At 39.9% G+C, this 13,447-nt stretch overlaps 1 protein-coding gene and 1 pseudogene across 3 annotated transcripts in view; one reads left to right on the top strand and one right to left on the bottom strand.

Annotated features, from left to right (window-relative positions):
* Positions 1–6,577, top strand: part of LOC107702484 (eyes absent homolog 3-like) — a 19,023-nt gene extending 12,446 nt beyond the window's left edge. For 2 of the 3 annotated variants that reach the window (XM_016504844.1, XM_016504829.1), the window contains 9 exons: positions 420–589; positions 845–928; positions 1,022–1,111; positions 1,185–1,243; positions 1,415–1,575; positions 3,086–3,200; positions 3,389–3,510; positions 3,634–3,734; positions 5,405–6,577. In XM_016504844.1, coding sequence (XP_016360330.1) covers positions 420–589; positions 845–928; positions 1,022–1,111; positions 1,185–1,243; positions 1,415–1,575; positions 3,086–3,200; positions 3,389–3,510; positions 3,634–3,734; positions 5,405–5,485 — 983 coding nt within the window. In that variant the 3' untranslated portion in view covers positions 5,486–6,577. The remainder of the gene's footprint in view (positions 1–419; positions 590–844; positions 929–1,021; positions 1,112–1,184; positions 1,244–1,414; positions 1,576–3,085; positions 3,201–3,388; positions 3,511–3,633; positions 3,735–5,404) is intronic. The other variant, XM_016504837.1, reaches the window with a different exon arrangement.
* Positions 6,578–9,518: 2,941 nt separating this feature from the next.
* LOC107702618 (XK-related protein 8-like) lies at positions 9,519–12,804 on the bottom strand (annotated as a pseudogene).
* Positions 12,805–13,447: the final 643 nt, after the last annotated feature.

Genomic DNA, 13,447 nt, shown 5'->3' with positions numbered 1-13,447 from the left:
GTGTGTGTGTGTGTGTGTGTGTGTGAGAGAGAGATAAAACAGGAAAAATTACGCCTGTAATTTCAAAGTGAAGGCTTATAATAGACCCTACTCTTAAAAGCGCTCTTTTATTTCCTTCTTGGACAACCAACCAATCACAGTCTTCAAAAGACTGTGTCATAGCTAGCAACAGGTTCAGCCCTGCCTCCTCACTAAGATAAAAGTTTTTTGTCTTTTCCTCGCTCAGAGTTGCTCTCAGATTGGTCCTGAATCACTTTTAAGCTAAGACTCCTAGTTAGAAATGTTTAAGCTAAATTAGGAGCTCTCTGAGAGGATTCTTAGAATCTTTAAGAATACAGGCCCTGGGCTAGATAATCATTGTGGATGCCCTCAGTCTTCTGGCTCTCATTGCAGTTCATGTTTTTTGCTCATGCTATGAGATGCATCCCCAGGTGTGACGCTCCCAACAGGTGTGGCTCTGCTTGCTGGGATGGCCCTCCCCACAGGAGAAAGCGACCAAGACGAGACAAACCGCAAAAACCCTCCTGGCAAAGCTAAAGGCAAAGCCAAGAAATCTGATGGTTCCCAATCCACAGACAATGACCTTGAGGTAATGAAGCAACCTGCATAGTTTTAACGACACATTCTGAAGTCCAAAGAGTATGGAAACGTTGACACAGAAAAAATGCATTAAATTGAGCTTGCTCAGCTAAACAGAGTCAGCTTTACAATTTATAATTTATTTATTTATTTTTTGCTAAATGTACTAAAATGGAGAGTAGAGCAATGAATCATTAGATGAGCATAATGGATTGGGCAACAGCCAGTTGCAACAAACATGATATCAAACTCTTTCTTTTCTCAGCGTATCTTCTTGTGGGATCTGGATGAAACCATCATCATTTTCCACTCTCTTCTTACCGGCTCATTTGCACAGAAGTTTGGCAAGGTACAGAATTGCTTTTATAAACTGGCAGAAGTAATGCCTGTTTTTTCCCTTCTCACATTCTTGCTGTTTCCTGGGATGCTTTTATTTATTCAGGACCCAGCAACAGTTCTCAATCTGGGTCTTCAGATGGAGGAACTGATCTTTGAGCTCGCAGACACGCATCTCTTCTTCAATGATCTGGAGGTAAGCGGAGTGAAACAAGGGTCAGTTTGCTTTATGTTCATGTAAATAACATTCACCCCTCCTGTCAACACAGGAATGTGATCAGGTCCATGTTGATGATGTTGCCTCAGATGACAACGGACAGGACTTGAGGTAATGAAACCAAGTCAAACTTCATGACGAGTTTTCAAGCAATTTTACAACTCCTTACAATAACACTTTTTGCCATTACATTTATGACAGAGGCTATGTGTAAAAGCTCTTAGTAATTGTTTTTTAGTTTAGTCTGTAATAACACATCTAATAGTGATCATTCTGGCTTAGCAACTACAGCTTCTCCAGCGATGGCTTCAGCGGGCCCAGTGCGGGCGGTGGTCCAGGGTCCACCTCCACGGTACAGGGAGGAGTAGAGTGGATGCGTAAGCTGGCCTTCAGATATCGCCAGCTCAAAGAGATCTACAACGGGTTCAAAGGGAATGTGGGAGGTGAGAGTGTGTCTCGTAACTCTGCTCCAAACCACGCTGCATTTTCCCACACGGTGGCGCTGTTACTGTACCATTATTACTTGGTCAAGTAGTAGTTCCTTGCCTTGCCTTCTAGCATACTTCCCCTCATATTTAGTTGATATCTAATCAGGAATACTGGAATGAAGTTCATGACGGCCTCATGTGTGCTGTTTGATTGAACTGACACGGGTTGTGTGGAAGAGCTGGTTTATTGTTCCAGCAAACTATAACTTGTACACAAGCCAACACATACATACATGACTTCTGTATCAGAAGCATTGATGTACATACTTCAGTAGCAGTGTTCCACCACAGTGAGAATGAAGTCACACCAAGGACGATAACTATAACGATAAAGATACAGTTTTTAAAAACCGTTCTAAATTTAAAATAATAGCAGAATCTGCACCACAACTATAACAATAACAGCGCAGAGGAGCCATATTGTTGGAATCACTTTCACAACAGTTTTTTTTCCAGCTGATGAATAAGAACATTGACAGCCAATCAGAATCCATCATGCCTTAATAGAGCTTGAGCATTTAAAGCGACAGATGGAGTATTTATAGTGCATGCTTATAAAAAACAAAATATTATTATGCGTTTGTGTGGACACTAATGTATTTATCATTGTAGTTATCTTTATAGTTTTAATTCTAGGTGTCTACAGGCCTTCAGCTGTGTATTCTCAGTTCATTATTGCCTCACTTGTGTTGATGCCATGAAGTGACAGTGACAGTAAAGATCTGTATAATGTTACAAAGGATTTCTGTTTCAAATAAATGCTGTGCTTAAGAACTTTCTAGTCATTAACAAATCCTAAATCTTGGATTTAGCATATTGCTGAATAATACCTTTCATTCACTATTTTATTGAGGTTTGTCACTGTTTCATTCTGTGATCTTGCATGTGGAATATGGCTAACAAATATTGATTGGCCTATGTCTTGGAGAAGTTTTCTACAATGAAGTTTTGCACCTAAAACATAGAATACAGACACAAATGTGGATTTGTTGTAGGTGTCTAAATTATTAAAAAAATCAATAAACTAGTCTTATAAACTCCAAGATTTAGCTTAAAGGGTGAAACTGGCTTGTTCTGTTGCCCACAATGAAAGGTTTTAAGTGCTGCTCCAGATGGCAGTGAAGAGAGAATTAAGAGATGCTGATAATAATCAAATAATACTAAGGAAGTAAAAAAAAAAAAAAAAAACTTAATGTCATGAACTCACAACAACATTAGGTGAACATGTTCCTCCAATTGTAAAAAAAAAAATATATATATATATATATAAAGGGTAGTAAGGAATGAACCATAGAATTTACATCGGAATTTTGTCATTGCTGAACATTGAACATTACATTGTTAGTTGTGTTACATGGATTAACTAGCTATACAGACCAGGTCCAGCAGTATCTTTAAGTTACTGCTTATCAATAAGCCTTATATGTATGTATTTTAATGCCAGTATCTTCTGCTGATCTTGCAGGTCTGCTAAGCCCAATGAAGAGAGACCTACTGCTCAGGCTGCGCTCAGAGATTGAGACAATTACAGATGCCTGGCTGAGCACTGCCCTCAAATCTCTCTTGCTCATTCAGTCAAGGTGAGGCCTGTGTCTGTTCTCAGAACATGCATGATTTAGTGGAAATCATCCGATCCACCTCTAGCCATTAAACATTGTGTGTGATGTGCTAGAGCAACACGCTAAACAGGTTTCTCAGTGTAGATCCTTCAGCTTTAATTAAGTGTACACGTTAACAATGGGCTAATTTTTTTGGTGTTTGTTCACAGGGGCAGATGTATGAATGTTCTGGTCACCACCACTCAGCTGGTTCCTGCTTTAGCTAAAGTGCTTCTCTATGGACTGGGTGACGTCTTTCCCATCGAGAACATCTACAGCGCCACTAAAATAGGTAATAGGTTTGGTTTACCAAACATTTGAATTCAGACATTAACCAGGGTATCAATCTGATGAACTGAGCACAATGATATGTACATGTTATGTGTAACACATTATCTGTAACTTCTGTTAACAGGAAAAGAGAGCTGCTTTGAACGCATCATCTCTCGCTTTGGGAACAAAGTGACCTATGTTGTTATAGGGGACGGTCGTGATGAAGAGTTTGCAGCAAAGCAGGTACAAGCTATTTTTTTTCTATTGTAATATATTTTTCTTCCTGTGATCAAAGCTGAATTTTCAGCATCATTACTCCAGTCTTTGAGTGTCACATGATCCTTCAGAAATCATATATGCTGATTTGCTGCTTATAGTAGTAATATACTTTATTGTCCTCGAAAGGAAAATTGTTATGGACGACATGTTGCTGCAAAGACATACGATAAACAAATAATAATAACAGTAAACAATGATAAAGATCTATCAAGATAAATACTTGTTAAACAAACGTACAGATACAAGTACAAAAGAGTTCTTATACAGATTCAATTTACACACTGGGACTCTATATCTTCTACAAGAGGGAAGCAGTTCAGACTGTGAATGCAGGAAATGAGTCTGATCCCCAAGAATCCTGTCTACCTGACTGAGATGCATTCCTCATATAAATCTCGAAGGTTAAGATGTTCATCGTGCCCATCAATTTTCACTGCTGTCAATACCAGGTGCATCAATTTAGATTTAAGCTGTACTGACAGGTTACCAAACCATACCGTAATACCGTACCTAACAATACTTTCTAAAACGGCGTCATAAGATTCTTGTTCACTTCATAAAGACGTAACCTGCGTAAGAAATACAAGCTCTGTTGTAGACGAGTGCAAAGCCATTCAATATGCGTTTTCCATGTAAGTGAACTTCCACATTATTTTTGAGGAAACGATACATTTTTTTGTGAGATTCTTTGATGAATAGAAAGTTCAAAAGAAATGATCAATTTCATGCCTCCTTGCTGAATAAAAGTAACAATTTGTTTCTTTCTTACCGACTGCAAACTTTTAAAAGCTAGCGCATTTAAGGGCCTTTCGCACTGCTTTAGTTAACTAAATGTACAGTACTAAAGTACTGGGACGATTTTGCGCGAACTATTTCCCAGTACCATTTAAAGGGTTGCATTCGCACCGAGAGTGTGTACTAAGAAGTGATGTAAGCCAGTCGACAGCGACGTCATTTTGTGCGCCGCGTTCAACAACAGAAACAAAGAAGAACAACATTAACAACAGGAGGATGGAGGACGCTGTGATCGGAGCTGTGTTTTTGTTGTGTCTCGCGGGTTTCACAATAACGGACATGGAAAGTCGACGTATACGTAAAGCGATTGAAAGAACGGAAAGGAGGACTAAGAATCTCCAACGACAACTGGCAGTGCTACATTTGCTACAAGTGCCTGCACTTCAGCGTCCGTCCATCTATCGAAATAAGTTGACACAATGTTTACAGTATGTTTACACGGCGTTTTAAATCATGGCGGGTGAGGGCGTTTTCATACGCGTTTGGCCAATCAATGTCTACTTACGTCACGATTAGTACCAGTTGTGCTGGTTAGACCCTGCTCCGGAGTAGGAGCTAATTTGGTTCTCGAAAAAGGCAGTCCGGTACTAAAATCGCACCCAGTTCCGGCGGTGCGAAAACGCCAAAAAGTGGGTAGTTCCACAATTAGTTCTGGTACTATGAAAAGGTTCCCGCGGTGCGAAAGGCCCTTTAGTAATGTCCTGACTCTCCCAGCTGAACAGGCCTGACGTAAAGGTTCACAAATGTTGCTTTATTCTATTGATTTACATTTTCATTGAAAGTTCTCTTTATTGATCTGTGTATGTTTGATCTAATCCATGTGCCCCGTCACTCTTTAGCACAACATGCCGTTTTGGCGAATCTCGTCTCACGGAGACCTGATTTCTCTTCACCAAGCTCTGGAACTGGACTTCTTATAGATGGAGTTGGATGTAAGACATGGATCTCTCCGGCTGCACCCATCAGCAATCCCATCCACCCCTAACCTGATCCAGCGCAGCCGTGGAGCAGCTGATGTAGACTCTGGGACGTTAGTGGTCATAGACAAGAACTCAAGAAGATCTGTGACACGATCTCACAAGCCCTCCATTCCCTCAATGGCAGCTATCCTCCCCCTAGGTTGAATCTTGCACTGGGATGCCACACAACCATACATGAGGAAAAGAGGAAAAAACTGTCTCCCATTCTCACCGCATGTTTCTCTTGGAAAAAGGATGTACTTTACCATCTTCAACTTAACTGGATTCACCAAAGGAACAACCCATGACCAAAGGTCTGCACTGGTACAGAAACTTAGAGTAAACGTAGTCTTTTCTTTTTTTTTTTTTTGCATTCTTTTTAAAGGGCTGAAAAGTAAGTTGGAGTCATTTTGATTTGCACTCATTCCAAAGGTCAGGATAATGGTTCTTATGAGATGTCAGGTCACATGTTTTAGAAGCCTACAAGAAACGATGCAATTATTTCAATCCGAAAGCGGATCGCAGATGGGGCCTGTTTAATATCTGTCTACAGATGGTACCTACAGGGTTTAGCATAGATCCCATTTCATTTTTACAGTATCTATATACAAATTTTCTTAAATGTTCCTCAGTTCCAGGGATCTACTTTCATTTACCCTTCAAACACACTTCATAATTTCTGCTTTAAATTAGGCATTGTGAATTATAGAGTGCCTAATGGACACAATTTCTTTTTGTACTTTTTGTCCCTCTTTTTTGAAAGAATAAATCACCCAAAAATGAGAATTGGCATCATTTATATTACTTTTGTTCCAAATCCGTATGACTGACTGACTGACTTTTGTGAAACATGAAAGAAGATGTTTAGAAGAATGTTCACGCTGCACTTTTGCATTCAATTAAATTTTAATGGGAAAAGGGGCTTCAAACTGCAAAAATCACCATAAGTCAAATACCTTTAGCATGTTATATGATAGAAGTCATACAATGAGGAACAGACCTGAATTTAATTTATTCACAAACAATCTTCCCCTTCACTGTAGCTCTAAAGCAGGGGTGTCAAACTCAATTAGATTCAACCCTAATTAAACAAACACCTTATCCAACTAATCAAGTCTTTCAGACTTATTTGAAAACTACATGGTATGTGTGTTGGAGCAGGGTTGGAACAAAACTCCGCAGAGCTCCGGCCCTCCAGGAACTGAGTTTGACACCCTTGCTCTAAAGTCTCATTCAGTTATGAGACCTAATCAACAGCTGAAACTTGGTGTGACATTTCTTGCCGAAGTTCATGCTGAATTTGAATGCAAATGCAGAGATTTCAGAGCTGTGATGGGAAGATTTTCAGTGAACGTCTGAGATTTTTTTTAAATTTAATTTCTTTAAAATCCATATTAAGGTGAATATAGGCTCCTGGAATGATACTGTCCCATTAGATATATATCTTGTTATATGTTTATAATGCAATTATGAGCCACATGAACTAACTGCATTCTTGTCTCCTGAGAAAAATCATGTGGCTGAGTGGGATTTTGCAAAATTACCTCTTGCATATAGCCAAAATGACCCATGGATTCGAAGCTACAGGGCCCCAGCCTGTGACCGTTTTCTTTCAATTGTACATGTTTGGGAGAAAAACTGTGAAAGTGTGCAGTACATTTCTGGTCAGTGATAAGTGATTGTTTCAATTTTGGTTGAAGGTGGTTTTACGAGCAGGCTTAGGTGTAAGATTCCTAACTGCGGCAAGACTTTGACTGAACATTACTGAGCCTGAAAAAAAAAGCATTTTTATTCAAGCAGCTTTGACAATTAAGAATGTGTAATCTTCGTTGTTTTCATAGATGTGTGTGTCTGTGTGTTTCTTTTCCTGTATACAGTAGTGTGAAAAAGTGTTGGCCCCCTTCCTGATTTCGTAATCAGGCCTGGGTGTGGCTAGAGAAATTGGACTCAGGTGTGATAAACCACAGTTTTAACAGGTGGGCAAACACTTCTTCACACAGGGCCATGTAGTTTTGGATTTTGTTTTCCCTTAATAATAAAAACCTTAATTAAAAACTGCATGTTGTGTTTACTTGTGTTATCTTTGACTAATATTTAAATTTGTTTGATGATCTGAAACATTAAAGTGTGACAAACATGCAAAAAAATAAGAAATCAGGAAGGGGGCCAACACTTTTTCACACCACTGTATATTTATATTGTGCCTTTTAACTATAATCACCATTCAGTAAATGTATTATCTTAAAGGGAATTACGGAAATTTGTTTTTCTGGTGAAGTGTTACCTTTGACTCATAGGCCAATGCTGTTACCTGGCATTTTCGTTTAGTTTGGTATTTTGAAAGTGCGCTGATTTCATCTCTGCAAAAATAATTTTTCTCCATAGCTCAGCCAATCAGATGCTGTTGTTCTTTAACTTGAATCATAAAAACTGCTCTTCTGGTGCTTTCAGGAAAAAAAAAAAAGTAGTCCCTGTATACTGTCTGTTATCTACACAAACTGAAGATACATGACTGAATCATCATGAGATCTTGGGATTTGTTACTAATGCATAGACAATCAAGGGATGTAATGGCTCTTTTAGCCAGAGAATAAATGCTCGATCTAGCCCTGGGATTAAGCTTGAGCTTTTAGATCAGTAGGAGAACCTCTGGCATATTCAGACTGAAACTGGCTATCTGTACCTACACTGTTTCTGGTTTTGTGTAAGTGATGTTCATTAAATACTTTGAGGCTGGCCTACCTGCTTGGCTTGTTCATCTCTGTCTCATAGTTGTATGAATCTCATGAAAACACCTCCAGGACACATTTCAGCCCAAAATCTTTTGATTTCGGTTTTACAGTTTTTTTTTTTTTATTCACTTTGGTACTATTTTCACAAGTAAGGTGTATATTTTCAAAACTCTTAAGTACAAAAATCCAAACTGATCACACTTGTAACATCACTAGTCATTCTTTCAAAACTGATCTCATTACAATTATACATATTTTCATCCACACGATCATTGTTTCAAAACATAAGATTATTGTCATATATATTGAGAACATTTGATTTAATCACAAGACACAACAGTATGATTTTCTTTCAATTTAGTACTTTTAACAAACGCTAGAACTGTCCCTGTAGTACAGCACTATACAGTATCGCACAGAAGTGAGTACACCGCTCACATTTTTGTAAATATTTTATTATATCTTTTCATGTGAAGGCCTCGCCTTGGTCGACCAAAGAAGTTGTGCACGTGCTCACCGTCATATCCAGAGGTTGTGTTTGGGAAATAGACATATGAGTGCTGCCAGCATTGCTGCAGAGGTTGAAGGGGTGGGGGGTCAGCCTGTCAGTGCTCAGACCATACGCCGCACACTGCATCAAATTGGTTTTGAGGGGACAGCAACTTTACACTGTTATACAAGCTGTACACTCACTACTTTACATTGCAGCAAAGTGTCATTTCTTCAGTGTTGTCACATGAAAAGATATAATAAAATATTTACAAAAATGTGAGGGGTGTACTCACTTCTGTGAGATTACTGTATGTGCAGACTGTACCATGGTATATTCCTCTACATACAGTATCACATGGCATAATGTAATGTAAAATGCTGTATTTGATCCCATCTGTCTCCCTTCTTCTGATACATCTCTGATCAGTTCCTCTCCCGTGTATCCTGCAGTATGTTCACAAATTGCAAAACACAGTTTTACAAACGAGGACGTAATTAAAGAGCTGTTTTGGTTGATTTTGTCTGGTTTTACTCACTTCTGGGTTACAATTGGTCCCCAAAATATGTATGCACGCATGCACAGCAAGCAAAGGAAATCTATAGGCTATTATTCATTCTATTTAGACAACAGAAAATTAGACCACTCTTTAATTTTTATTTATTTATTTTTCAGACAAATAGGATGAGGTTTTTATTTCTGTCATGTTCACATCATGTAAAATGCTTTTTGTGCAAAAATAAAAATTTACATCCAAAAGTTCAATCAAGGACTAGAAGTAGAAATTAGCAGCCATGGTCCTGCTCCTCTTGAGGACTCCAGTGAGAGGCTGCACAGGAGCTGCAGCTATATCTTCCAGGGACGAGACTGAGTCCATGTCGCATGTTCTCTTCTGAACTTCCCTTTTTCAGGGACTACTTCCTCTTTATCACCGTTGGGATGAAACCATCTGTAGTATATAATTTGCACTAGTATTCCAATGACGTACAAAACCTAGTAGTGTCGGGATCACTATGTGAGGATTTAAGGAGCTCCAGCAGCCTGCATACTCAAACACCTTCCGGCACCAGAAGCCCAGCAGCATCATTGTGTCCAAAGCCATGAAACTATAATAGAGAATCGACTTCAATTTTATACTTTTTTCTGTTATGTTAAACCAGCTGAAGTACCAGATGAGTCCAATGGCAGATCTGTAGAGCCATTCCCAACCAGAATGTTCCATGTAATTTGTTTTCTGGCTCCAGGCCACCAAAACCAGCAGCATCCACAGGGACAGGAAGTGAGCTATGATGTAGCATGGCAATACACTGCAGAAGAGTGCCAGAGCAGTTACACGGGGAATGATCAGCAACAAATTCCACAGGAAGAAGACACCAGTGGAGATCCAACTCATCTTGCATTTTTCAGGAAGATAGATACGCATGCTGCGGTGGTACAAGGCAACGCTACTGGAAATTGCAGCAGCTGATGTGAGGATTTTTAAAGCTGAAACGGAAAACCATTGCATGACATTTAACATCACTTGAATATGTGATATATACATATGCATATAATCACAGCCATGCTGAAACTGAGCTTCAGAATGTATTGGTGTTTGAAATGAATTGGTTGAGTGAATGAACCAATGACTCATTCATAAAAACAATGACTGCACCTGAAATCACATACTTCCTGAGTAGGTTTTTTTTTTTTTTGAATTAACAAAAAAAGTGCTTTTGGACTGTATCAGCACTCTTGGAATATTATTTTGACTATTAAATTTGAGGACAGGAAAACAAAGTCTTATATCAAAATAACAATTAGAAGCCATTTCACTCTCTCTTTCCACTTCATGTGACTTTAATGGAACTCTTTGCCCTTTTTGTGTTGCTTGATTTAACTATAACTTAAACTATAAATTAAATCTGTACCAGAGCCTTGAAAAGTGTTTTTTCTCTCTCTCTCTCTCTCTCTCTCTCTCTCTCTCTCGTGATTGTATAAGTCTGGTCTGTCTCTTGTCCATGTTTCGCAATTGTGAATGAACCTGCTGTAATGCAAGACAAATTTCAGACTTTGTCTGACAATAAAGTTAAATCGTAAATCGTAAAGCTTCAATACACTTTCATTAGCTGCTTGGAATAAGCATTAGCTTCTTTTGTGTTCCACAGAAAAAGAAAATGACATGAGGTTGGGTAAATGATGACAGATTATGACATAGTTAGGCGTATGAAGTGTCCAACATTCCACATTTTCGCCCTGTCCCAAATGCTACACTTCATGCGCACTTGCGGTCTCGTGGACTTACAATGGCCGCTTTGTGTGTGTGTCTGTTAAGTCCACAAAACCATAGGGTGTCCAGTTTGGAGGCCACTATGCTCCACGGAAGCATATTTCTGCCAAGCCCGAACTGAGACGAGCTCCACAGCAGACTCAACCTGACTAAGAATAGTGCTTAAGTATGCATACTGGGACGCACCTACTGTCTTAATGCATTAAAGCCACATTAAGCATTTTAGAATGTTCTGCTGTTTTTAGTGATTAAAATACTACACTGAGGTGCTGATTACAAACAGGCCCGGCTCCATTATTTTATGGAAATGGCATGAGCTTTGATATTTGGGATATGGTCATTGTGCTACTTTGGGCTGTTTTTGACAGGCCACAGGGCTAGTTTTGTCATGCAGACCGGGCAACCTTGGCTGTATGGTGCAGAGCAGACGCTTTCAAAACTGCAGACTGCTTGTAGCCAGGCTCATTTACAGGCCTCGGCCGCATGTTTTGCCGCCGACAATATTATATTTTGCAACTATTTAGTAACTTTATATTTTATATATAAAGCTCCTAAATAGTTGCAAAATAGAACAGAAAAAGAATAGAATATTAAAAGAGGGCCCACCCTTCATCTTCATCTCACATCTGGAGCCGGGCCTGATTACAAAACTTGCAGTTTTTAGACATACAAGAATTAAGATCTGAAAGTAAAAAAGTGCTCTGGATTTGAGACAGACCTGTAATAAGCTCCAGGGGCCTCATTAATAAAACGTGCGTATGCACAGATTTGATCGTAGAGTGCGCGTATGCAAAAATCCACGGCAACATTCATATTTATAAAAACGGTCTTTGACGTGGAAAAGAGCTTAGCGCCACGTCAGGGTCTGAGCAGACGTACGCACTTTTGTTTGCCCGAGTGCTGCAGGTTTTTGAAAATATAAGCCATTCTTGCCGCTTGTAAAAGATTTGGACATTGTCAGGTGCTCTTTTATAAGTCAAGGACATTAAACAATTAGACATTGTTTACAGGGCGGAGATCTGAAACTGTTCAGCTGCGCACAATTTCAAGATCATTGCAATTTATAGATTTCACATCTAAAAGAGAGGCGTAAGCATGTTTTCTGTGCTTACGTTCATTCTATGAATCACACATACGCACTTTGAGAAATGATCGTAAAATCAAATTTAGGATTCTTTCTACACAGTATTTTATAAATGAGGCCCCAGCTCTCCTCTCTGTAGGATTATAGACATCATGAGTGTGAGTTGTGGGGCACTTTCAGAAAATGTCTCAAATAGACGAAGAATCTGAAGATCATGGTTCAGGCACATGGCCATACCCTCTCTGAAACTATTAGTGTGATGATGAAAATCCATTGTGGAGGTCTCTATCACCCCCGCATACCTGTGAACACAAGGTACTTGCTCAAGTAACACTTAATACAACAAAACTTGGCAACAATAAGCCCACAGTTTGGATTTTCTACATTATGAAGTACTTGTTTTATTTTGATTTGTAAACAGATTGACTTTCAGGTTTCATTTAAAATATCTTCATCTTTTATTTATAGGCTTAATGTATGAACCGTGGTTACGTTAGCAACCGAGTACGTTCCCTATCGATACTTCACTCGTACTGCGTCTCTTTAAGACGCTTGGGGAACCAGTACAATCCCACTGTGCTATGCTAGAGGAACGACTAATACTTGAACTTGCCTTAAGAACCCAAGAGGGCCCAGAGGGACCAAGTATTTTGCAGGGAAGCCAGTAAGGCTAAACTTGGAGAGGTCGGCCCAGCCTTGTATCATCGTCCCGAAATAATTCAGTACAGCCTCGGAACTCACCGAGGGCCAAGAGCATACATGAAGGAGGCAAACGCCAAGCACTGGTTGTCATATGACAGAGTGCCCTGCTATGCAGAAAGGACCCGCGCCTGTAAGGCCAGGATGTCCAGACTATAGAATCTGACAAATGTGGACGGCGAGGCCCAGCTGGCCGCCGCACAAATTTCTGCAATGGACACACCGCTAGACCAGGCCCAGGACGAGGCAACGCCTCTAGTTGAGTGGGCTCTTACTCCCATGGGGCATTGAAGGCCCAAAGAAGAGTATGCTAGCATAATAGTGTCAATTATCCATTTGGAAAGTCTCTGCTTTGTAACCGGACAACCCTTGGTGCGGCCACCAAAGCATACGAATAGCTGATCCGACCACCTGAACGGGGCTGAACGCTCAACATAGACTTTCAAGGCCCTGACGGGACAGAGTAAGTTCAACTCTTGGTCTTGCTCCGAAGGAGGAAGCGCCGATAGAGTTATTATCTGTGCTCTAAATGGAGTAGAGAGCACTTTAGGTACATAACCATGCCTTGGTTTCAGGGCGACCTTAGAGTCGTTGGGCCCGAATTCGAGGCAGGTGGGGCTCACTGATAGCGCCTGCAGATCTCCCATAC

Source organism: Sinocyclocheilus anshuiensis, unplaced genomic scaffold (assembly GCF_001515605.1).
Source record: "Sinocyclocheilus anshuiensis isolate Anshui unplaced genomic scaffold, SAMN03320099.WGS_v1.1 scaffold1142, whole genome shotgun sequence".
NCBI classification, from domain to species: Eukaryota; Metazoa; Chordata; class Actinopteri; order Cypriniformes; family Cyprinidae; genus Sinocyclocheilus; species Sinocyclocheilus anshuiensis.
This window is presented reverse-complemented; position numbering and strand designations above follow the sequence as displayed.